General features: G+C 46.2%; 1 protein-coding gene across 1 annotated transcript in view; it reads left to right on the top strand.

Moving 5' to 3' along the window:
• The first annotated feature begins 1232 nt into the window (after nt 1-1232).
• The window catches only part of RSPO4 (R-spondin 4), a 60360-nt gene continuing 34624 nt past the window's right edge, over nt 1233-26968 (top strand). The window contains exon 1 of the mRNA XM_063143600.1: nt 1233-1426. Coding sequence (XP_062999670.1) covers nt 1348-1426 — 79 coding nt within the window. The 5' untranslated portion in view covers nt 1233-1347. The remainder of the gene's footprint in view (nt 1427-26968) is intronic.

The following is a 26968-nucleotide window of genomic DNA, read 5'->3' as shown; positions in this document are numbered from 1 at the left end:
AAAACAGGGTTGTAGGCTTCATTTTCACTATTTTTTTAAAAAAGAAAATAGTTCAAAGCTTCCCTTCACCCCAGAAACGTACTAAATGCCATTCCTGTCCAGATGTAGATAATGTTCAAACATTCAGGTTTCCTGTAACAGTAGGATGAACGGTTGGCAGGTCTCTTATGATAGGTCTTTATTTAGCTTTGAATTAGCAGTTTGTCAGTTCTGGGGAGGAAGCAGTTTCTGTTTTATTCATTTAAAGATGTTCCTTCTTGTTTTCAGTCTTTCGTTGTTTCCCCCCCTTAAAATCTCTTTGGATATTCTTTCCTGGATGCGAAGAATGTTCATTTGTGCCAACCGTTTGTGGAAAATGCAACATCCAGTGCTACAGTTAATGAACACGCAAGTCGACACAGCAAAGGCCGAGATCTGCTGTTTTGCTCACTCGTTGGAAGGCGAGAAAACCGCCTGCAGGGAAAAGAAGCATCCCAGGTCAGTAGTTATCAAATGAAATTTATTAGTTGCTGTAATGAGTGGTGGCTGTGAAAAGCTGGGGCGAGGTTCTTTTGAGTCTTCTTCTTCTTTTGTTTTGTTTTTGTTTAAGGGGGGGGGCTGCTCTGACCCCCTGCCAAGAGACACCGAGTTTGTCATATGGAATGCGGTTGAGTAAATTGAAGTGATTAAATTTCCCCTTTCTGAAATAAAGTCTCGAGGAGAGGCTAGCATTTGTGTCTGACTAATCCAGAAAGTCTGTCAGGGATTCTGGAGGGGGCCACTGGGACTCGGGGGGGGGCAAGGGTGAAGGAGCAGCTCCTCGGCAGGGACACGGTTAATTCCCTGGCTCCACCCTGACAATTTGGAAGGCTTTTCATTGAACCTGATTCCCGAGCCATGGCAGAAGTTCAGCTCGAACGGTGCACGGCAGTCCGGCAGCTCTCAGCAGAGGTTAAGCCGGGGGCTTTGCGAAGCGGCAGACTTCAGCCACTTCGTTCCCTTGATGCGGGATCTCCTTGCGCTGCGCGTGAAACAGGTGAGGAGGGGGACCGCTGCTTATAAGAGCCTCCGGGAGCCTCCGCCGTTGATGCTTCTTCAGCACCATGGTTCTGCTGACAGACTGACCGCCTGCCCTCTCGGCTGACGCTCACCTCATGCCACCGTTGAGGCTGCATTTTGTGAACAACTCAGGCCAAGATCCCGCTCCTGGGGGATGCTGTGAACATTCCAGTTTTCTCTTCCTTTAATTTTTTTTTTTGCCGCAAGAGCTGTTTTCTCTCCTTCGCTCAATCTGCTCTTGGCAGGAGGAGAAACGTCAGCCGCTTGGATGATCTGATTCTTTCTTTGCCCGAATTTACTCCTGCCCAGATGCAGCGGACACTCCTGCTGTTGCTGTTATTCGTAAACTCCATGGAAATGCTGACACAAGGCAGAAGGAAGAAACGAGGTACGGCTCGTGGTCCATTCGTCAGTCATTTTGCCTTGAGGGCTGCAAAGCCCAGGCACGGGGGTGTGGGGCTGCTTTCGAAATGGGGAAACCGATCCAGGCTGATCCTCTTCCCTTCCCCTCTCCTGCCTACATTTTCTGGGTTGAACTGGCCTTGTGAATGCTGCGATAGGTACCCACGTTGCTCTTCCTGGTGGAGCACTAAGGTCACAGCGCCCCAGAAAGATTTTGCAGGCCACAGTAAGTTTTAGAATCATAGAGCTGTGGAGTTGGAAGGGACCACAAAGATAATCTAGTCCAGCCTCCTGCAATGTGCGGGAAATCCAAAGAAACCATCCATGAGAGGCGGCTGTCCAGCCTCTTCTTAAAAAAACCCAGAGATGGAGAAACCACAACCTCCGTAGGTAGACTGTTCCACCGTTGTTCAGATCTGACCACCAGGAAGTTTTTCCTTATATTTAATCAAAATCTAGGTGACTGTAACTTATACCCGGTATTTTGGGTCGTAATTTCTGTGGCAATGGAAAATAGTTCTGGATCCTGTTCTGTGCAGCACCCTTTTGACCAGAACATGCATTGAAGCTAGATTTGTGCACATGGCTGTCAGTAAGATTCCGTTTGGGCCTTACCTAGGGACATATAGAGAGAGAGATTTACGCACTTCATCTTTATTCAAAGGCTAGGCAGGCCTGTAATTCTGTTAGCTGGTTCCAGTTCCTGCCCTCCGTCACCTGGCCTCCACCCTAAGGAGCCTTGGGTAGGATAACTAGGACAGTAGAGATTATTGATGGGTGAATCCGTCAATTTTGGCTTCTCTCTATTTCTCATTTTTCCGATCTTACATTTGGTTCATAGTGAACTTTGAGAGAGAGAGAAAGTACGCAGGGAAATTCATACTTATTTTCGTGTGGGTTTCTCCTAACATGTGCTTTTTTAAAAATGATTTTGCCTAACATACTCCCCCACAACAATTGTCATATCTCATGCATCTTTTAATGTTGTTTTTACTTTTTTGTGCATTTTTGTGTATGCTTTCTTTTAATATTTTAAAAAAAATTGCACATTTTTTTAAAAAAATTTTGGAGAGTCCTTTGCAACGTATGGGAAAGTGTGAAGTTCTAAAGGATAACTGAGTTTTGTTCACATCGTGGTTTGAAAGTGTGGATTTAGTTGAAAGTGTGAAACAGGTGAAGAAATTTCTCCCTCGTGTCTAGTAGAGATCCTGGATTGCAGACAGAATCCTGCTAAAATTTGGCAGCTAAACAAATCAGGATGGAGCCTGAGGCTGTTTGAGGGGGACAGACAATGTTTTGGATTTTTTTAAAAAGAAAATCGGAGGTGGATTGATAGACATCATTTCCCCAAGATGTCCGCACATCCTTTACTCTCACCTTTTTGACCTACTTTTGTCTTTGGTCAACTGGATTTTGCACTACAAAATCCTGAAGCACCTGTCCACGGAATTGATCGTGTGGGTGTGCATTATCCTCAGTCTTCAGCCTAGGGAGGGATCTACACTACTGCTTTAAAGCGCTTTAAAGCGCTTTATAACAGTTTTGACAACTGTTGGGGCCCAGGACACACGGCATATACAGTTTTCAAAACTTTTTCAAAGTGCTTTAAAGCGCTTTAAAAGCAGTAGGATAGCTGATGGGGTCAAGGGCAGCAAATGTCTTTCCCTTCTCCAATTCCAGAGCCTCCCAAATCCTCGCTCCTGAACTTGAATCTTGAACTTGAATCAATGGCTCTAGCTAAAACACTCACTAGTCCAATTCGACCCTGGAAAAGATGGTTGATGGCCCCCTCCTGCCCAACATCATCACCTAAAAAACACTTCTGTGGATAAAACTCTTCCCAGATAATGAAGTTGTATGTGTGTGTGTGTGTGTGTGTGTATTGTTATTTTAATATTGTATTGGTTTTATATGCTCTTTTAACTAGTTTTATATATGATATTTTACTTAATGTTGCTCCCCACCTCGATCCAGAGGTAGAGGCGGGTAAGTAATAAATATATTATTATTATTATTATTATTATTATTATTATTATTATTATTATATCTGTGGCATTGCACGGCTGCAACATGGTTATAGCAGGTGGGGTGGAGCGACCCAAAAACAGGTGGAAGGAAAAGGATGTAGAGAAAAAGGCAACCAAAATGAATGGGGAGAAGGAACTGAATGGAGGTTCAATCATTGGGCAGGAGGGGTTAATTAAAAAGAAGATCAATACATAATAAAGGGATATAAAATTAGGAGTGGTGTGAAGAAAGGGTTGAGATATTTCCCACCCACCCCCTTTATCACAGCCTTACCCAATCTGGCATCATCCAGATGTAATGGGCCAAAACATCCATCAACCCCAGGGGATGATGGGATTGTGGTCCAGTGCTCCTGGAAGGCTTCTTTTTAGCATTTGTTTATGGGGTCATGGAATGAAATTGACCAGACCGATGCAAGAAAGTCCTTCACACAATATAGGCTGAGCTTATATGTAACTCCATGCTACCTATTGATGTTTATTCAGTATTTCATGGAATACCAGTGGCTGGGGAGTGGGTGGCAATGGGAGAAGGCAGCGGCTTGGGGCCAGGCTATCTGAAGGAACGCCTCCTCCCGTATGTACCTGCCCGGACCCTAAGGTCATCTTCAGGGGTCCTTCTCTGCGAGCCCCTGCCAAAGGAAGTGAGGCAGGTGGCCTTCTCTGCTGTGGCACCCCAGCTGTGGAATGAGCTCCCTAAGGAGGTTTGCTTGGCACCTACATTATATGCTTTTAGACACCAGGTGAAGACCTTTTTATTCTCCCAACCTTTTTAACAGTCTATAAATAAATTTTAACTCGGTGTTTTAAATTTGTGATTTTACATTGCTGCTGTTTTCATCTGGTTGAGCTTTTATATTGTATTTTATATTATGGTTTTATACTGTTGTTTTATACTTTGAATGGTTTTAATCTTTGTGAACCGCCCAGAGAGCTCCGGCTATTGGGCGGTATAGAAATGTAATAAATAAATAAATAAATAGATAGATCTGTTGCCTCCTTTGCAGGCTTCCTGGAGGGTGTCTGCTAAAGGAAACCCATTACTGCACCAGTTGGCCTGGTACAGCAGGGCTGCCTTACAGCTTACACAGAACTCTTTGTCTGAAGTAGATGATTTACCACTGTAGATCATAGAATCATAGAATAGCAGAGTTGCTACAAGGCCATCGAGTCCAACCCCCTGCTCAATGCAGGAATCCACCCTAAAGCATCCCTGACAGATGGTTGTCCAGCTGCCTCTTGAAGGCCTCTAGTGTGGGAGAGCCCACCACCTCCCTAGGTAACTGATTCCATTGTCGTACTGCTCTAACAGTCAGGAAGTTTTTCCTGATGTCCAGCTGGAATCTGGCTTCCTTTAACTTGAGCCCGTTATTCAGTAAATCATCTAATTCAGATGATGGTTACTGAAGTAGATGGTTTACTTCAGTAAACCATCAACCAGATTTACTCTGAAGTAGATGGTTTACCCTGTAGATGTAATGGGGGGGGTACCTTACCCCTGATTGATTCACATTTGTACAGATGTAATTTCGGTTTAATTCAGATCTGAGGTGTTCTTGGAAAACACAGAATTTGGATTTGTATGATAGTGTGTATCAATCGAGGGAATTATTCTGTCTCCTGGACAGAAAGTTTGGCCTTTGGCATCTATATTGCATGTTCACTGGTAAATAGTGTAGGAGACCCCATTTCCAGCATAAAGCGAATAATAGAATCATAGGCTTGGAAGGGACTTCAGAGGTCATTTAATTCCACCAACACCCCTATAAGTGCAGAGAATCCACTACTACAGCACTCTGACAGGTTGACGTCCAGGATTTGTTTCAAAATGTCTAACAAAGAGGAGTCCACCTCCTTCTGAGGCAGGTCCGCTCCACCGTTGTACAGCTCATGCCTTCAGAAAAGGGCATTCTTCCTAATCCTATGTGTTGTAATTTGTCTTGTGAATCCTTTGTCTTGTGAATTGAATACATTGGTCCAGGTCTTTCCCTCTGGAGCAGCAGAAAAGAAATTTCTTCCATCATCCCTGTGAGACCCCTTCAAATGCTTGAAGAAGGCTAGCATGACACTTCTTAGTCCTACCTTTGATATGCTAAACATACCCAACTCCGGCAGGATCTACACTACTGCTTTATTACAGTATTGACAGCCGTTGGAGCCCAGGACACTTCCCATATATCGTTTTCAAACTGCTTTCAAAGTGTTATATCCTCCTTCAGCCTTTCTTTGTAGGTACATACTATGTACAATTCTGATCATGAAACCTTTTTAAAATAAGATATTGTAGAGTTTGTAAAACTGCAAAAAAAGGGAGAACTAAAATGATTAAGGGGCTGGAGCATCTCCCCTATGAGGGAAGGTGACAACAGCTGGGATTGGTTAGCTTGGAAAAAATGAGGCTAAGGGGAGACATGATAGAGGTGCACAAAATCATGCATGGTATGGAGAAGGTGGAGAGGGAGACATTTTTCTCTTTCTCCCATAATACTAGAACCCAATGGGGTCATCATCCCATGAAGCTGATTGGTGGGAGATTCAGGACAGAGAAAAGGAAGTGCTTCTTCACACAGCGCAGAGTTAAACGATGGAATTCACTACCACAAGGCGTAGTGATGGCCACGAATTTGGATGTCTTTAAAAGGGGGTTGCATGAATTCCTGAAGGAGAAGGCTATCAATGGTTACTAGTGCTGATGGTTGTGTGCTATCTCCAGTATCCAAGGCAGTACACCTATGTACACCTGTTGCTGGCGAAGATTGATGGGAGGGTGCTGTTGAACTCATGTTCAGCTTGCAGGTTTCCTGTGGGCAGCTGGTTGGCCGCTGTGTGCACAGAATGGTGGACTAGATGGACCTTCGGTGTGATCCAACATGGTTCTTCTTATGTTCTATCTTCTCAATATCCCTCCTCCAGACTGATTCCAGTTTGCCAATGTCCTGTTAAATTGCAGTGCATTACAGGGAACCAATTGAATACCAGGTGTGAGGGTGGATTATAATAAAAAGAGAGGGGTCACTAACCAGAACCAAAGAATCAAAAGGTACCAATGATGCATTAAAACTATTGTGGCAAGTGACAACAATTTATGGCACACTGAACAATTACTGTGAACGTATAGATACAATAATGAATGCCAAACAGTATACAGAACTGTCAAATTCAGTGTACAGAAATGCCAAACAGAGAAGAGAAGATGGAGGGGAGACATGATGGCACTCTTCAAATACTTAAAAGGTTGTCACACAGAGGAGGGCCAGGATCTCTTCTCGATCCTCCCAGAGTGCAGGACACGGAATAACGGGCTCAAGTTAAGGGAAGCCAGATTCCGGCTGGACATCAGGAAAAACTTCCTGACTGTTAGAGCAGTACGACAATGGAATCAGTTACCTAGGGAGGTTGTGGGCTCTCCCATACTAGAGGCCTTCAAGAGGCAGCTGGACAACCATCTGTCAGGGATGCTTTAGGGTGGATTCCTGCATTGAGCAGGGGGTTGAACTCGATGGCCTTGTAGGCCCCTTCCAACTCTGCTATTCTATGATTCTATGATTCTATGAACAGCATAAGATGGCAGTTACTCCAGATATTTATAGCTATTTCATTTCTTCATCAGATCACTCTTAACTCTTTAATTGCAGGCAGCTGGTCTTGAACATCCACTTGGTGATAGCCTTCCTTAAAATGAGATAAATATATTTGGGCACCTTTTTACAGACAGTTACATGCTTAACTTTAGACCAGTTGCCTTTAATTTTTAATAACAATAAGAAAAACTAGAAATAACTAAGAAACAGGAATTAAAATTTACAAATTGTTGTATTTTTACAGATGCTCGTTACAGGGGATATACAAATCAGTGTTTGTACATGTTGTTTCCCCTAACTGAAGGAATTTATGCTTTTTAGTTCCATCAAATGACACAAAACAATTTGTTTAACATATGAGTTCTTCCCATTTTAATGAAGTTTATCACCCAGTGGATATTCTAGATCACCTGACTGCAATTAAAGGGTTAAGTTAGATCTGATGAAGAAACGAAACAGCTATATGTATCCGGAGTAACTGTTATCTTACGCTGTTGTATACACCACTCGGACTGTTTGGCATTCATTATTGTAAATATACATTCGCAGTAATTGTTCAGTGTGTCATAAATAGTTGTCACTTGCCACAATAGTTTTTCCACGTATGATCTGATTCTTTTGCTCTGGTTAGTGATCCCTCTCTTTTTACAGTATTGAGTGGAACTCTTCCCTCTTTTCTCAGGTTTCGGTATTTTGTATTGGGGGGGTGTCGTTAGACTGGGATTAACTGTGTGAATGAAACAGGTGCAAAGTAGTTACCAAAAGTTATCTCTCCTCTCTCCTCTCCTATCTCTCCTCTCTCATCTCACACTATTGCCCCGCTCGTGCTCTTCGCTCCTCTGATGCCATGTTTCTCGCCTGCCCAAGGGCCTCTACTTCCCTTGCTCGGCTTCGTCCATTCTCTTCTGCTACCCCTTACGCCTGGAACGCTCTTCCAGAACATTTGAGAACTACAAGTTCAACCACAGCTTTTAAAGCTCAACTAAAAACTTTTCTTTTTCCTAAAGCTTTTAAAACTTGATGTTGTGCAGACTTCTACTGTTACTTTCTACTGTTAGTTTTACCCTACCCTGTGCCTGCTTACCCTACCCTGTACCTGTTTGCATTCTCTTCCCCTCCTTATTGTTTTACTATGATTTTTTAGATTGTAAGCCTATGCGGCAGGGTCTTGCTATTTACTGTTTTACTCTGTACAGCACCATGTACACTGATGGTGCTATATAAATAAATTAATAATAATAATAATAATAATAATAATAATAATAATAGAACCACAAGCAATTGCCCCAGGGGAAGAATGGGAATAAGTCTGAAACCATTTATTGATCTAGGTTGAGATCGATTCTCCTCTAGGGTTGCCAGGGAGGTCTAGAAATGGGAAGGCCAGGCAAAAAAATGGGAAAAACTAGGAAAACCTGGGCGGGGAGGAACCCAGAAAAGAACTTGGTTTTTTTTCTTTTTTCTTTTTCCAAAAACAAAAAAGAAGTCCCATGGATGGGGGAGGGGAATCTCTTTTTTCCAGGTCGCCCCCCCCCCCCGGTTTTCCCTGTGCCCCCTCATCTCTTGGAATGCTATAGCAATCCAGAAGGCTGGACTTCCAAAGCGTATATTTTGTTCCATTGTGGCAGGACATTATTCAGAACCTTCCGTGTGTCTAATTTGATCTAATTTACTTCTGCCCCGGGGGGGGGCATATCGGTAGTGGGCAGCTGGTGGCACAAACATCTGCTCAAGCCAAGGAGGTGAGGCAGATATATTGAGGCTGCGTGCACATCAGAGCGTGCATCAGAAAATGCATGTAGCATCACAATGCATTTTCTGTCAGCACCACCCATGTGAGAAGTGCATTCTGACGTGCCTTCCAATTTGTCATTGCGCCCACAAGAACGGCATGTTGTCGACACACACGAATGAGCCCTGCTGCTACCAGATTTTTTTTACTCTGCCTTTTCAGAGTAAAACTAACTAACTAACCTCCCATCCCACCCCATCCTATTCATAAAAGGGGGGGGGGAATCTATGGTGTTTTCATGGATATTCGAAGCATAACAGAAATCTCATTTGAAATAGAAGGACCATTTTCATAGTGCCCTATAAGATGCAATTAGGAGTACAGCTGTGCACCCCCCTGAACCGGTTCGGGTCGATCCGACCCTCCCCCAATCCGATCCAGAACTGGATCCGGAGCGAGATCCGGAGGGCCGGATCGAGATTAGGACCCCATTTTGCCCCCCCTTACTTGCCTCCACGGCAGACGGCGGAGGCAGGTAAGTGGGGAAGGGGGGACAAAATGGGGGCCGAATAGGTCCTCCCCCCCCTCAGTCAAAGCCGCCTCCCGGACTGCGACAGACACAGGTAAGACCCCTCCCCCTTGCCCCCTTACCTGGTTCCACCACCATTGCCACACAGACTGTGGCGGCAGAGCCAGGTAAGCCCCCCTCCCCCCACTTACCTGTGTCTGTCACGGTCCAGGCAGCAGCTTCAACTGCGGCCCTGGACCTCAGTCGAAGCCGCTGCCTGGACCGCGACAGGCACAGGTAAGCCCCCCTCCCCCTTATCTGGCTCCGTCACCGTTGCCGCACAGACTGTGGTGGCAGAGCCAGGTAAGCCCCCTCCCCCCACTTACCTGTGTCTGTCACGGTCCAGGCCTGTTTCCGCCTTGAGGCCTGGGCCTCAGTTGAAGCTGCCGCCCGGACTGCTACAGACGCAGGTAAGCCCCCCTCCCCCTGCCCCCTTACCTGGCTCCGCCGCCATGGCCGCATGAACTGCAGCACCAGCGCCAGGTAAGCTCCCTTCCCCCCACTTACCTGCGTCCGGAGCTTCGGACTGTTCCGAATCGCTTTGAGCCGGTCTGGACCTCCCCCGATCCGCTTCGGAACCGGGCTTCAGAGGTCTGGATCGGCCTGCTCCACTTCGGATTCGGGGATCCAAAACAAAGCGAAGCACAGCCCTAATTAGGAGATTTGTCACCGACCTTTAAATTGATAGATAGCATTTTTTTTGAAATGGAGATTGATTCCAGAGATGCGGTTGCTACATCTTCTCTATGCTGTACCTCTCCTGACCCTGTTGCTCACTCCTCCCCCTGTTTGCTGTAACAAGCAGGAGGAGGTGGAGGAGGTGGAGGAGGATTGGACAAAACAGAGAAGCATCAGCAGATTTAAAGATGCTGGGGATCCTTCGCAGCCTGCAAGTCCTATGCCCCTTAGCCATCTAGTCCACCCTCTGTCTCAAGGAAGAACAAATATTGTCTCTAAGATGCCCAATTTGCTCGACAGGTGCCTCAAGTAGTACTGGCCATGGGCCTATGGGGCACAATGGCTTGCTCTTGAGACTGATCTCTCTCTCTCTCTCTCTCTCTCTCCCTCCCTCCCTCCCTCCCCAGCTGTGATGCCTCCTGCTCCTTGGCTCAGAGCCGACTCATGGCAAAGTCACCCAAGGGGTACAATGAGCTCCCAAGAGTGGTGCTCGCTCATAATTGGCCCCCTGGCTTGTGGCACACTTGCCGGAAAGGTTGGCCAGTACAGATCTAAGTATAATCTTCTTGAGAGATGCCTGTTTATTTATTTGATAGAACAGTTCACCAGTTTCCTCTCCAGCGCCAAGCAGGATATTGTACCATGAAAGCGGTATGAAAGCGGTATATAAAAGGCAGGAGCCACACGACTGCTTTATAGCGGTATTGAAGTGCATTGACAACTGTTGGGGCCCATGGACACAGACCATAAACCGCTTTCATAGTGCTATATCCTGCTTGGTGTGGCTCCTGCCTTTTATATACTGCTTTCATACCACTTTTGTAGTGCAATATCCTGCTTTGTAGATCTGGCCTGGGTTTCAGTCAGAGCTCTCAAGGTTCTGACCTTGGAGAGCTCCTTTAGAGTTCACCACCCCACTGTCATCGGAGCCACCAGCCTCCACTGGGTCAGGATAGACTTCAGTCTTGCAGGATCTGCTTTGTCTCCCGAGAGCCATCAACCAGAGCCTGGTGGAAAAGACATCATGCTTAGAATGAAAGAAGCCTGAGCCCAGGAATCTGTTCTGAGTAACAAAACTGAATGGAGCTCATAGACCTTTCACACCAAAATCCAGTCCCGGTTAACCCAAACTTCCTTCAGTTCAGCAGTATAATGTGTGTGGGGGGATGGGGTGTTTCTACTATTGTTGCTGCTCCTGTGCAACACAGGAGAGTCAAAAATCCTTGCTAATCTATTTATTTATTGCATTTTTAAACTCTCTGGGCGGTTCACAAAAATTAAAACCATTCAAAGTATAAAACAAGCAGTATAAAAACGTGATATAAAATACAATATAAAAGATCTACTACAAATCACCCAGAGATCTACCAGAAGATCCAGATCCACTCCTGTTCTAAATGACTTTATTTCAAACACATTTTATTTATTTATTTATTACATTTCTATACCGCCCAATAGCTGGAGCTCTCTGGGCAGTTCACAAAAATTAAAAACATTCAAAGTATAAAACAACAGTATAAAACCATAGTATAAAATACAATATAAAAGCTCAACCAGATCAAAACAGCAGCAATGCAAAATTACAAATTTAAAACACCAAGATAAAATTTATTTATAGACTGTTAAAATGCTGGCAAAATAAAAAGGTCTTCACCTGGCTTCTAAAAGCATATAATGTAGGTGCCAAGCGAACCTCCTTAGGGAGCTCATTCCACAGCCGGGGTGCCACAGCAGAGAAGGCCCTGCTCCTAGTAGCCACCTGCCTCAATTCCTTTGGCAGGGGCTTGCGGAGAAGGACCCCTGAGGATGACCTTAGGGTCCGGGCAGGTACATACGGGAGGAGGCGTTCCTTCAGATAGCCTGGCCCCAAGCCATTTAGGGCTTTAAATGTTAATACCAGCACTTTGAATCGGGCCTGGACCTGGACTGGCAGCCAAAGAAGCTGGAAAAGGACTGGCGTGATGTGATCTCGTCGGTCAGTCCCTGTTAGTAACCGTGCTGCCCTGTTTTGTACCAGTTGAAGTTTCCGGACCGTTTTCAAAGGCAGCCCCACGTATAATGCATTGCAGTAATCCAAACGAGAGGTTATCAGAGCATGGATGACTGTAGCTAGGCTATCTCTGTCCAGATAAGGGCGCAGTTGGTATACCAACCTAAGCTGATAAAAGGTGCTCTTTGCCACTGCGTTCACCTGTGCCTCAAGTGACAGTTCTGGATCCAAGAGCACCCGCAAACTATGGACCCGATCCTTTAGGGAGAGTGCAACCCCGTCCAGGACAGGGCAAACATCACCTTGCCGGACAGATGAACCACCCGCTAACAGTACCTCCGTCTTGTCTGGATTGAGTCTCACTTTGTTAGCCCTCATCCAGTCCATTACCGTGCCCAGGCACTGGTTCAGAACAGCCACTGCCTCACCTGGGTTTGATGAAAAGGAAAGGTAGAGCTGGGTATCATCCGCATATTGATGACACTTCAGTCCACATCTCCGGATAACCTCCCCCAGCGGCTTCATGTATATGTTAAACAGCATAAATAATTTATGTTAAACGTAAATAGAGAACTAAGGGAGGGACTGTAGCTAAGTGGTAGAGCCCTTGCTTTGTATGCAGAAGGTCTCAGGTTCAATTCCTGGCAATCTCCAGGTAGGACGAGGAAAGAATCCAGCTTGAAACCCTGGAGAGCCGTGGCTGCCAGTCAGTGTCGACAATACTGGGCTGGATGGACCAAGGATCAGACTCAGTTTAAGGCAGTTTCCTATGTTCCTAAATAGCCCAAACCGCTGGCCACAGAGTGAGGCCACTTAGGTGCCAATGAATTCAACTGCGCTGAAGTGTACTTTGGACACACTTTGGACAGTGTGTCTGATGTAGCTTTTGCGGGAAGAGCAGGTTGATCGATGACCTAGCCAGTTGTCTGGGGGAAAGTAAACAGACGAAAAACAAACGATACCACAGATGAACACGATGCATTTGAGGTACTGGAGAATTGGATGGGTTTGGTGGGTTTTATAAAAGCCGGATGGATTTTATGCCGTCTCGAAAGTTTGAGCAATACTTGGCGTTCAGCATATGGAAAAAAAGTCACATTCATGAAACCTTCTTATGCGCTGTCATGCGCTGCGTACAGGCTAGCTCGCCAACTGGGGGGTGGCGATGAGTGCCCGGTGCGACCTCATTCATCTGAATAGCAACATATGGTCCAGGAACCACATCTGCTTGCCCCGTTCTCATTCAGAAGAGGGAGGACAGTCGCCCCCAAATATTTCAAAATGCTTCACAGACATGATTGTGGGAGAACACCCAAACAATTCAGGTTCTGATGAATGCTGCAGTGCAAAGCTTTTTGTGTGAGAATTATTATCAGGAGAATCATAGAATCATAGAATAGCAGAGTTGGAAGGGGCCTACAAGGCCATCAAGTCAAACCCCATGCTCAATGCAGGAATCCACCCTAAAGGGATAAAGGGATAACCTTGGTGGTCACGTTCCTTCCATCCACCAAACATCCATTGGGGACTAGTCCTTCATTTGACCATAGAATCATAGAATCATAGAATAGCAGAGTTGGAAGGGGCCTACAAGGCCATCGAGTCCAACCCCCTGCTCAGTGCAGGAATCCACCCTAAAGCATCCCTGACAGATGCTTGTCCAGCTGCCTCAGGGATGCTGATGCATATTGATCCTAGGTTTTCCGTCTTTCCTGAGATCTTTGCAGCAGGTTCAGATAAGGGGATTTCTTCTCAGGGGAGCTGAACCGTCCCTCTGGATGGATTTGGAATCAGAGCAAGCTCGGGAACCTTAAGCCAAACATCCAGCCATTTGATTCTAGTGGCAACAACTCCAGACGCAAATACTTTCAGCAAAGCTCTGCTTTTCTTGAATTCCTGCTGTCTCTTCGTTGGGATAAAACAGAGGACCGGCAGGCTGTGATCAGCGATGCAGTGCAGGCCTCAGGAGCCTCTGGCTTGCAATGCCAAGCTCTGGTTGCAAACCAAACACACCTGCTGTCAAGGAGAGAGGGGTGTTCTGGAATAGGCGGGACCGACGCTACTGCTTTAAAACAGTTTCTAACAGTAGTGACAACTGTTGGGGCGTGGAACACACTCCAGATACAGTTTTCTAAACGTGGTCAAAGTGTCATATTCTGCTTGGTGTAGATCTGGCTGCACCTCCCACTGTCTTTCAGGTGAGGGAACCAGAGTAAGGAATGGGGGAAGAATGAACGCAGAGGTGTTTCATCTGCCGCTTCTGGCATTGGAATGAGAGGCTGCTGGCATTTGACTGACTGCCAGAACTTCCTGGATCTCAGCAACTGCATGTCTGCAAGGACAGCTGGGATGTCCCTCTTTCTAGGGTGTTATTATTATCAGAATTTATTTATTTATTTATTTATTTTATTTATTACATTTTTATACCGCCCAATAGCCGAAGCTCTCTGGGCGGTTCACAAAAATTAAAACCATTAAAAAAAAACAACCCAACAGGTTAAAAACCCAAATACAAAATACAATATAAAAAGCACAACCAGGATAAAACTACGCAGCAGAAATTGATATAAGATTAAAATACAGAGTTAGAACAGTAAAATTTAAATTTAAGTTAAAATTAAGGGTTAAAATACTGAGAGAGTAAAAAGGTCTTCAGCTGGCGACGAAAGGAGTACAGTGTAGGCGCCAGGCGGACTTCTCTGGGGAGCTCATTCCACAACCGGGGTGCCACAGCGGAGAAGGCCCTGCTCCTAGTAGCCACCTGCCTCACTTCCTTTGGCAGGGGCTCGTGGAGAAGGACCCCTGAGGATGATCTTAGGGTCCGGGCAGGTACATATGGGAGGAGGCGTTCCTTCAAATAACCTGGCCCCAAGCCGTTTAGGGCTTTGAATGTCAATACCAGCACTTCGAATTGGGCCCGGACCTGGACTGGCAGCCCATGAAGTTGTAAAAGGTGATGTGGTCTCGTCGGCCAGTCACTGTTAGTAAACAGGCTGGAGTGTGAGCCTCAAAGAATATTTATTTATCTGTACTTGCCTTGATTGCTTGCAGTGGGAAGGGGAAAGAAGGAAAGTTGGAATAAAAAGAAAAGAAAGAGGAAAAATGAAAGGAAGGAACCAAAGAAAGACGGCAAAAAGAAATGAAGGGAGGGGGAAGGAAGGAAAGGAATGAATCGGAGAATTTGTTTTTAAAATTCACCCCAACTATGCATTTTGTACACATTTTACTCTAAAATATGCATTTTGTATGCATTGGACCCTAAAATACATGTCTGTGCACACAATGTTACCCTAAAGCACACGTTTCTCTACACATTTAAACCTAAAAAAATGCATATTTGTCTGCCTTTTGGTGCATGTTTGAGCCTAAAGCTGTACTGCAAAATTCAGAGCAGTGCAAAACTTGGAGGATAATGTATGCTCCACATTTGCATATTAGTCCAGGCAGGACCTGTGAATCTGGCTGATCCACTTAAAATGCAGGCGAAAGGAGATACTGGAGGATCCCTAGTTCTGAGGTATGGTTGGAGGTGAAGGTCCGGTTTGTTCGTGTGATGGTTCCCCACGTGAATAACTCTGGATTTCACTGGGCTAGCTGAGAGGTCATGGCCTGGCCAGGATTACATAGAGCAGACCCCAGACTGTGTGTGTGTGTGTGTGTGTGTGTGTGTGTGTGAGAGAGAGAGAGAGAGAGAGAGAGGCCGTTGTTAGATGAGGGTTTAGCCTGGGCTGATACCCGGGTTCACCCCTGTGCGTCCGGATGACGCACAGCGGATCACGGGGTCAGCCTGGGCTAAATCCTCCGTTGGCCCGGGATAACCGGCACCAGTTGTGGCCTGGTATTTCTGCAGCCCCGGGCTGAGCCCAGGGCTGCGGAATGTCTAGCCGTTTCCGCGGCTTTTCCCAGCTATGTGGCTTACTCGCGAGTAGCTGGGAGAAGCTGCACTGTGCCCATTGAGCCGGATTGCGGGGGGGGGGAGAGATGGGGGCCGGGGGGGGGAAGAGCGGACCTGGCGGGACAGATAGGGGGGAAGAGTGGAGCCAGGGGACATTGGGGGGGAATCGTGGCCCAGGGGCGATGGGGGGCATCGGACAAGGTGGGTGGGCGGGCGGGCATCGGAAATTACGGGGGGGGGGAATCGGGGGGGAGCAGGGAACCCTTTTTTAAAAAAGACCTACGTTGTTGGTGCGTTCCTGCGCACATGGCCCCTTTAAGTTTTTTTTAAAAATGGCCGACGCAACGGGGCTTTCCCTTACCCCGTCGTGTGTCACGTCTAGACTGGGGCGACGGCCTGCGCTAGCTGCAGCACGGGCTGACCCCTACTCCAGACCGGATTAACAGGTAGGTCTAGCAAAGCCCAGAGAGGCATGTACCAGGGAGTGGGGTGGGGTGCCAGCAGGGTGGGAGTGGAGGTGGGAGTCTTCGGCAAGGAATCCGTTCTGTTCTGCTCCACACCTTGGAAAGCTCCTTTAGAGTTCTGACCAATTCTGGCTGATTCTGACTTGAATCTGACTGATTCTGACGGAGGCCACAGCTAGACCAGGGGTTTTTCACCGCGACGATCTCACGATTTTATGATTGCGAGGTCGTCGCACTGGTCTACACCTGGCGCGCGGCATTGTGGCCGCCTTTTTTTGTTTGTTTTAAAGAAGAAGGAGCGCACGAGCACTGTTGCGCAGAAGGTAAGTCTTTTTTAAAAATAATAATAATAATTTCCCCTGCTCCCCCCACCCCACCCCCGATGGGCACAGAGCTCTTGTGGCTTGTGCCCGGCTCCCAGCTCCTGGCGGTTACTCACGAGGAGCCGGGTAAACCACGACACCCACCCACACATTCTGCGGTCTCGGGATCAGTCGGAGACGATGGAAAAAGCGGGCTAGAAGTGGGAGGGGGGCGAGATCCAGGGGCAAGGGAGGAGTCATCCTTCCCTGCTCCTGGGATCCACTGTGTGTCATGTGGATGCACAGGGATGATCCCGGGAATCGCCCCAGGAAATTGCCCTGTCTAGCTATGGCCTGAATCTCACTGATTCTGATTTCCCACCCCACTGGCATTGGATTTCGTGTGATGGTTCCCCACCAACTTAGGATTTCAGACATTAGAAGTCAGACTGATATAGCTGCAGTGTCAAAATCAAGGGCCATGAAATGGCTAGCCAGAACAAAATTCCACTTTAAAGAAGGAAAATATTTGTTCTTTGATATGAAACGGGTCCATCGAGTAGCCTTTACCCGGCTTCGATTCGAGCTGATGGACACAATGGTGTTACAGGGTAGATTTCAAGGTATTCCATCGAAAGATAGACTATGTATATGTGGCAACCCTGAAATAGAAGATTTAGCCCACTATTTACTTGAATATTGTTTATATTCAAACACGAGCCTCGTGTGGCGCAGAGCGGTAAAGCAGCAGTTTCTGCAGGTGAAACTCTCCCCATGGCCTGAGTTCGATCCCAGCGGAAGCTGGTTTCAGGCAGCCGGCTCGGGTCGACTCAGCCTTCCATCCTCCCAAGGTCGGTAAAAGGAGTACCCAGTTAGCTGGGGGAAAGGTAATAATGGCCGGGGAAGGCAACGGCAAACCACCCCGCTATAAGGCCTGCCAAGAAAACGTCAGCGAAAGCTGGCGTCCCTCCAAGATTCAGTAATGACTCAGTGCTTGCACGAGAGAGGTTCCTTTCCTCCTTTTCCTATATTCAAAATGTAGAACGTTATCTCTCTATGTTTTTAATACGCATGAGAGACTGGACAGCCAAGGATAAATGGTCCTTTCTCTTACGTGGTTCTAACTATTTTGTGACCCAGAGGGTTGTTCTCTTCGCTCTTAAAGCAGCCAGCATAAGGAAAAAAGAATTAGAAAAAATGGATCAATTAACAAGTTTTTATCAAATGTTGTAATATACGAGGGGTCTTATTAACTGTTAGTCATATATAATATATCATATACGAACTGTATAGTGTTTTAAAATTTAAAATCATAAATTTTAAGTAATGACTGTTTGTTTTTAATGATTATGTGATTTTTTGAAATGGTCAGAAGACTTATTCAATAAAGATATTCATTCACCAGCCAATGCAGGCTGGAAATGATGGAACATCCAGTCTGAAGGCTCCCAGGTTGGGCCAGGCTGAACTTGGGGCTCTTGAAGTGACAAGCCCAGCATGCCTTGTGCTGTTCTCCCCTCTGGCTTACCTTCCCCCCCCTTCTCTAATGGTAAATATGGGCCAAAGAGATGTGGCTGAAAATACTCATGATCAGAATTCTAGAATGCCCCCCCCCACCTCCCACCCCAAAGGCAAAGCTGCTATCAGTTGTGCTGGGTGAAAGACAGGCACGATGCTTTTAAGACTCCATTTTGGCCCTAACGTGCCATTATTATTATTATTATTATTATTATTATTATTATTATTATTATTTAACACATTTATATACCGCCCCGTAGCTGAAGCTCTCTGGGCGGCTTACAAAAGTTAAAAACAGTGGACGTTAAAAAGAAATATACAAAATTTAAAACCATAAAAAGCATAAAATACAAACCAGAACAGACAATATCCGTTTAAAAACAACTATTCTGTTGTCAGTTAAAAAACACACACTCAGCATATGCTGTTAAATGCTGTTAAATGCCTGGGAGAAAAGTCTGGACCTGGCGTCAAAAAGATAACAATGTTGGCACCAGGCGATTCTCATCTGGGAGATCGTTCCATAATTGAGGGGCCACCACTGAGAAGGCCCTCTCCCTTGTTACCATCCTCCGAGCATCCCTCGGAGTAGGCACTCGGAGGAGGACCTTAGATGTTGAGCGCAGTGTACGGGGAGGTTCATGTCGGGAGAGGCGTTCCGTCAGGTATTGTGGTCCCAAGCTGTGTAAGGCTTTATACCGTATTTCTTCGATTCTAAGACACACTTTTTCCCCTAAATAAACAGCTCTAAAAATGGGGTGCGTCTTAGAATCGATGGCGTCTTAGAATCGAAGAAATACGGTAATAATCGCCTCTAACCCTTCCCCGCACAGCAACATACATTCGCAAGAGAGATAAAAGGAAGAAAAAAGGCGAGCGGCTTAATCCTTAGCCTCAGGGCAATCACAGCAAGCAAGCAACGGTTTGTTGGTGTGGGTTTAAGCACACACCACTTCCTGTGTCCTGTGGAGAAAAAGGGTGTGTGGGGGGGAAACAGCAGCAGCAGCAACCATCTACCGCCCTTTCTGCCCTGCCTGCTCTGCCTTGCCTGCGAATTGCTGTTGCACTGACCTTCCCGGCTCGCCGGAGCCGGCGCGAGACGGGAAGCAAGAGAGCAAAAGCCTGGCGCGAGGCCCCAGCCAAATGGGCGGGGCGCGAACCCTCCGGCAACCCAGAATTGGAGAGAGAGAGAGAGAGAGAGAGAGAGATCGGATGGGATCGCAAAACAAAACACACGCGCACACACAAATCCTGTCTAGGTAGAAATAGCGGAGGAGGCCACGAGACGAGGAGCCGCTCTCGCCTCTTTCCAAGAGAGGGGGCGGCAGAGGGTCTCGAGCACGTGACGGTCCTCGGATGGCGGCTATTGCTCTGCGCTCCAGCCGCTCTCCCCACCCCGCGTGCAATCGCGCAGGGGCGGGCTCAGCGCTTTTGGGAGAGACTAGCGCGGGGAAATTGAGCTGTATGTTACCGTCCTTTTTCTGTAAGGCTAGAGTAGGAAAGTGGCTCTGAGGAATGCTTTTTTTTTTAATTTAATTTTTTTATTTTAAAACACAAAATAAACATCTTACAAAAAAGAAACAACAACACAACATACTACATACATTGAATAAATGTTGAGTACATATATATTGAGTAAATATTAACTATAACCTATCCTATCATTACAAATATATTCTTTCTTAACATATAAGTGCACCCTCCACCTCGGGATCTATTCCTGCTTCCAAAATCTCATATGTTCTTCCGCTGGCGGTTTCCCTTAGAAAACACGAATATTAGGAACTGTTCCCAAATTTCTGAGGAATGCTTAAGGAGGAAGCCAGTTATGTTCATAGAATCATAGAATCATAGAATAGCAGAGTTGGAAGGGGCCTACAAGGCCATCGAGTCCAACCCCCTGCTCAATGCAGGAATCCACCCTAAAGCATCCCTGACAGAGGGTTGTCCAGCTGCCTCTTGAATGCCTCTAGTGTGGGAGAGCCCACAACCTCCCTAGGAAGCTGATTCCACTGTCGCACTGCTCTAACAGTCAGGAAGTTTTTCCTGATGTCCAGCCGGAATCTGGCTTCCTTTAACTTGAGCCCGTTATTCCGTGTCCTGCACTCTGGGAGAATCGAGAAGAGATCCTGGCCCTCCTCTGTGTGACAACCTTTTAAGTATTTGAAGAGTGCTATCATGTCTCCCCTCAATCTTCTCTTCTCCAGGCTAAACATGCCCAGTTCTTTCAGTCTCTCTTCATAGGGCTTTGTTTCTAGACCTCTGATCATCCTCGTTGCCCTCTTCTGAACACGCTCCAGCTTGTCTGCGTCCTTCTTGAATTGTGGAGCCCAGAACTGGACGCAATACTCTAGATGAGGCCTAACCAGGGCCGAATAGAGAGGAACCAGTACCTCACGTGATTTGGAAGCTATACTTCTATTAATGCAGCCCAAAATAGCATTTGCCTTTCTTGCAGCCATATCGCACTGTTGGCTCATATTCAGCTTGTGATCTACAACAATTCCAAGATCTTTCTCATTTGTAGTATTGCTCAGCCAAGTGTCCCCCATCTTGTAACTGTGCATTTGGTTTCTATTCCCTAAATGTAGAACTTGGCATTTATCCCTATTAAATTTCATTCTGTTGTTTTCAGCCCAGCACTCCAGCCTATCAAGATCACTTTGAAGTTTGTTTCTGTCTTCCAGGGTATTAGCTATCCCACCCAATTTGGTGTCATCTGCAAATTTGATCAGCGTTCCCTGCACCTCCTCGTCCAAATCATTAATAAAAATGTTGGTAAAGTGTGTGTCTCTGTTCGTATTTCTTCGATTCTAAGATGCCCTTTTCCCCCAAATAAACATCTCTAAAAATGGGGTGCGTCTTAGAATCGAAGAAATACGGTAGGTTAAAAAAACAGCACCTTTAACTGGGCTCAGAAACATACAGGCAGCCAGTGCAAGCGGGCCAGAATTTTGACAGGCAGTAAAGAGCACAGAACACAGCAGCTCGGCTGTTGTCAGGAGCTGCCTCTTTGCAGCATATAACTCCTTTGCTGAGGGAATGGCACTATCAGTCTATTGGCTACCGGGCCAGGTACTAATGTGCAAAGCCCTAAACAACTTTGGACCAGGGATCCCTGAGAGAGGGCCTTCTCCCCTACCAACCTCCCCAACCAATGAGGTCACTGGAGGGCCTGCTCCTGGTGGTCCCACATGGCCCTATGGCTAGGGTGACCCTATGAAAAGGAGGACCGGGCTCCTGTATCTTTAACAGTTGTATTGAAAAGGAAATTTCAGCAGGTGTCGTTTGTATATATGGGGAACCTGGGGAAATTTCCTCTTCATCACAACAGTTAAAGCTGCCCTCTTTTAAATCTGGTCACTCTGGTATAGCTCCTGCAGCTTTAACTGTTGTGATGAAGAGGGAATTTCTCCAGGTTCTCCATATATACAAATGACAGCTGCTGAAATTTCCTTTTCAATTCACTATTCACTTTCCGATTTACTCTATAATGTGAGAGTGGTGATATCTCACCCCAAAGCCCAAGCCCCTCCCTGACATCGCCCATTTTTCTTTTCTCCTCGGCTCTCTCTACACAGAGAAAAGGACTCCTTCAAGCACCAGCCGAGTCATTGGGACAAGGAGCAGCATGCAAAGCTGAATCCCCACTGTTATTTCCTATTAGCGATTGGAGATAACAGTGGCGATTCCTCCACGGAATATTTATTTATTTATTTATTTATTTATTGCATTTCTATACCACCCAATAGCCGAAGCTCTCTGGGCGGTTTACAAAATTAAGACAATTTAAAGTATAAAACAGCAGTATAAAACCATAATATAAAATACAGTATAAGAGCACAACCTAGATAAAAACAGCAGCAATGCAAAAATACAAATTTAAAATACAAATTTAAAACAGCAAAATTAAAATTAATTTATTGACTGTTAAAATACTGGGAGAATAAAAAGGTCTTCACCTGGCGTCTAAAAGAATATAATGTAGGTGCCAAGCGAACCTCCTTAGGGAGCTCATTCCACAGCCGGGATGCCACAGCAGAGAAGGCCCTGCTCCTGGTAGCCACCTGCCTCACTTCCTTTGGCAGGGGCTCGCGAAGAAAGACCCCTGAAGATGATCTTAAGGTCTGGGCAGGTACATACGGGAGGAGGCGTTCCTTCAGAAATCCTGGCCCCAAGCTGTTTAGGGCTTTAAATGTTAATACCAGCACTTTGAATCAGGCCCGGACCTGGACTGGCAGCCAATGAAGCTGGAAAAGGACTGGCGTCATGTGGTCTCATCGGCCAGTCCCTGTTAGTAACTGTGCTGCCCTGTTTTGTACCAGTTGAAGTTTCCAGACCGTTTTCAAAGGCAGCCCCACGTATAACGCATTGCAGTAATCCAAACGAGAGGTTATCAGAGCAGGGATCACTGTAGCTAGGCTATCTCTGTCCAGATAAGGGCGCAGTTGGTATATCAGCTGAAGCTGATGTGCCTGATGGGATTATATAGTATTGCAGCTTCTTGTAGGCAATTAGCAGAGTAAAAACAAAAAGGCAAAGCAGAATGAGCATTTACTAGCCTCACATGCAAACACACAAAAGAATCCACATCTTTCTTTTAGCGAAGATAGAAAACAGCTTTACTTTATTCTTGCATATAAAATGCAGGTACAGCGTAGTTTCAAAAACAGGAGTTTGTTTGATCCATTTCTTTGTGTTCTATAATAGGGGTCCCCAACCCCCGGGCCATGGACCGGTATCGGTCCGTGGCCTGTTAGGAACCGGGCCGCGCAGGTGAGCTGCTTTCACCCCTTCACTCCAGCGAACATGGGCGCGGGGCGCCATCTCGCCTGCCCAGCCGAAGCGAAGCCAGGACGCTGGAGGGGGGGTTGGGCGGGCTTCCCAAAACCATCCCCTCAACCCCCACCCCACCCCGGTCCGTGGAAGAATTGTCTTCCACGAAACCGGTCCCTGGTGCCAAAAAGGTTGGGGACCACTGTTCTATAACACTGGCAGGGACAGGACAGAACAAGCAGTGTGTTCTCCCAGCAATAGAGGAAGGCAGAGACAGAGGGGGGGGGGAAGGAAGGGGGAGGAGCAGAAGGCCATATGGTAGGCTATAGAGATCCTAAAGCTAACTATTTATTTATTTATTTATTTAAAACATGTATATCCCGCCCTATATCATTAAGATCTCAGAGCGGCGTACAGATAAAAACACACAGTATAAAACAATAAATATGCACAGTTAAAAACAAATTAAACCATGCTTTCATGCCCAAATTCCCATGCATTAACTAGCTAAATGCCAATCTGTCCCCTTCCTGTAACTCGCAGACAAGGTTACAATATTCCCACCAGGGATTTGGAGGAGAGGGCCGCCTCTCTGAGCTCGATGGGGTACAACGATATTTACTGCTGGTTTTCTGCAGTTATCTGGGAACCGAATAAAAGCCGAGCTTCTGCATGTGTTTCTCATCCCTGGTTTCAAGTCTCGTTATCGAGAACAGGAGTGAGAACAAACCAGGATTGAACTGTGGTTTCGGAGCCCGGCTTATTCTGAAACCACCGTTTAAATAAACCAGAGTTCCCCAGATTCGGACATCACAAGGAACTGTGGCTGGCTTAAAACTGGAAATGGATGCTTCCAGTATGTTGGGTTTTTTTTTTAGTGTGCAAAAGAAGAAGCGAGGGGAAGGGGCGTGGAAGTGTGGAGGCTCGCTGTGGCTCGCTCTCATAGTGGAAAACCAGGCTTTCCTGAAAAGTCTGAATTGTTTCAGCCTCATGAATGGGGGGGGGGGAACTATTCCAATAGGAATAGGGTTCCATTGGCAATGACCTTAAGCTATTTCTCTGTTTTGGTTTTCAAACTAAGGGGGCAGGAAAGAAGGGAAAGAAAGAATATATATATATATATATATATATATATATATATATATATATAAAAAAAGGAGAAGTTGAAAGAAAACTAGACTCAAATCAAACATGCCATGAAGTCAGATTGGAGTCCCTGGAGAGGGAGTCTGCAAAACAGATGCAGCCGGCAGTTAGCAAATACGTAATGCAGACCATAAACTCTTATAACTCCCAGGTGCTGTAGGAACTGGAAGAGAGGATGCTGAGCTCTCGGTAGCAACAACCATATCAAATCACACTCGTGGCTAGGAGGAGCTGGCTTTGTATAGGATGGATTGGCTGTAGCTGCGTGGTTAGGGTGGCCCTATGGAAAGGAGGACTGGGCTCCTGTATCTTTAACAGTTGCATGGAAAAGGGAATTTGAGCTGGTGTCTGTGCCACACAAGAGCCTCATGTGGCGCAGAGCGGTAAGCAGCAGTTACTGCAGCCGAAACTCTCCCCACGGCGCAAGTTTGATCCCAGCGGAAACTGGTTCTAAGGCAGCTGGCTCAGGTCGACTCAGCCTTCCATAAAATGAGTAAATGAGTACCCAGCTAACTGGGGGAAAGGTAACTGCGACTGGGGAAGGCAATGGCAAACCACCCCGCTACGAAGTCTGCCAAAAAAAGTCAGCGAAAGCAGGTGTCCCTCTAGGAGTCAGCAATGACTCAAGTGCTTGCACAAGAGGTTCCTTTCATTTCCTTTCATTTCCTTTTGTATATATGGAGAACATGCTGAAATTCCCTCTTCATTACAACTGTTAAAGATGCAGGAGCCCTGTCCTCCTTTTTATAGGGTCACCCTGTGCATGGTAATGGCCTCTCAAATAGGGTGACCCTATGAAAAGGAGGACAAGGATCCTGTATCTCTAACAGTTGCATAGAAAGGGGAATTTCAGCAGGTGTCATTTGTATATATGGGGAACATGCTGAAATTCCCTCTTCATCACAACAGTTAAAGGTGCAGGATCTATACTAGAGTGACCAGATTTAAAAGAGGGCAGGGCTCCTGCAACTTTAACTGCTGTGATGAAGAGGAAATTTCCCCCAGATTCCCCATATATACAAATGACACCTGCTGAAATTCCCTTTTCAACACAACTGTTAAAGATACAGGAGCCCTGTCCTCCTTTTCATATGGTCACCCTGTGCGTGGTAATGGCCTCTCAAAGTTCTTTGTTCTCTTTGGGGTGGAGGGAGGCATTGGGGGCACCATTGAAACAAATGTCTCCAGAGGAGGAGGAATTCTCTGACAGTTCATTGGAGTGGGGCGCACCCTTAGTAGCACAGAAGATAAAGAGGCTAACAACAGCTGGGCATGTTTAGCCTGGAGAAGAGAAGATTGAGGGGAGACATGAGAGCACTCTTCAGATACTTAAAAGGTTGTCACACAGAGGAGGGCCAGGATCTCTTCTCGATCCTCCCAGAGTGCAGGACACGGAATAACGGGATCAAGTTAAAGGAAGCCAGATTCCAGCTGGACATCAAGAAAAACTTTCTGACTGTTAGAGCAGTATGACAATGGAAGGAGTTACATAGGGAGGTTGTGGGTTCTCCCACACTAGAGGCCTTCAAGAGGCAGCTGGACAACCATCTGTCAAGTATGCTGTAGGGTGGATTCCACATTGAGCAGGGGGTTGGACTCGATGGCCTTATAGGCCCCTTCCAACTCTACTATTCTATGATTCTATGATTTTATGATAGGGTGACAACATGACAAGGAGGACAGGGTGTCCGTATCTTTAACAGTTGCATAGAAAAGGGAATTCCATCAGGTGCCATTTGTATGCATGCAGCACCTGGTGAAATCCCCTCTTTATCACAACGGTTAAAGCTGCAGGGGCCTGCCCTCTTGATCAGATACAAAAGAGGGCATGGCTCCTGCAGCTTTAACTGTTATCCTAAAGAGGACATCTCACCAGATGCTGCATGCACACAAATGACACCTGCTGAAATTCTCTTTTCAATACAACTGTTAAAGATATAGGAGCCCTGTCCTCCTTTTCACATGGTCACCCTAAACAACAAAGTAATTTCAAAATATATTGAGTGTTAAACACCAGTAGCTGTGTTACACACACACACACACACACACACACACACACACACACACACATATTATCTTAAATCTAGAATTTTCCATACTTGTGACAAAATTCCATTGTGGAAGAATTCATTCCAGTTGCACACAGTTGTGGGCAGTGCAACAAGATGTGAAACAGCAGGGTCAACCTGAGACATTTTGCTCTCTGAGGTGAAGAACAAGATAGTGCTCCTTCTGTTCCATGCACAAAAGCCAACTGGATCAGCGGCTGAATCTGTGTTCCTCAGTGATGATGAGACAGACTCCTCCTCCACTGGACCTGAAGGCAGCAGTCTAGCTTAGGGAGTGCTGAGCAGGCATCACAGCACCAACAGCTTTCTGTCGAGAAGGCAAACTCTGGTTGTCCAACCTGGGGAGGAGCCTGTTGTGTAGAAGGACCCTATGGAAAGGAGGACTGGGCTCCTATATCTTGAACAGTTGCATAGGAAAAGGAATTTCAGCAGGCGTCATTTGTATGCATGCAGCACCTGGTGAATTTCCCTCTTCATCACAACAGTTAAAGCTGCCCTCTTGTCCAGATTCAAAAGAAGGCAGGGCTCCTGAAGCATTAACTGTTGTGATGAAGAGGGAAATTCACCAAGTGCTGCATGCATACAAAGAACACCCGCTGAATTCCCCATGCCTGGTATACGGTCTCTGAACCTGGAGGTTCCATTAAGTTATCATAGTTATTTGTCACGTGCCCTCTTTAACATTTCACAGATGAAAATAAGAACACTCTTGTTGTGTACTCATGACATTCCTATTATGATAGGGTGACCCTATGGAAAGGAGGACAGGGCTCCTGTACCTT

The sequence above is a fragment of the Elgaria multicarinata genome, chromosome 1 (genome assembly GCF_023053635.1).
Source record: "Elgaria multicarinata webbii isolate HBS135686 ecotype San Diego chromosome 1, rElgMul1.1.pri, whole genome shotgun sequence".
NCBI lineage: Eukaryota > Metazoa > Chordata > Lepidosauria > Squamata > Anguidae > Elgaria > Elgaria multicarinata.
Note: the sequence above shows the minus strand (reverse complement) of the source record. Positions and strands in the feature narration are given on the sequence as shown.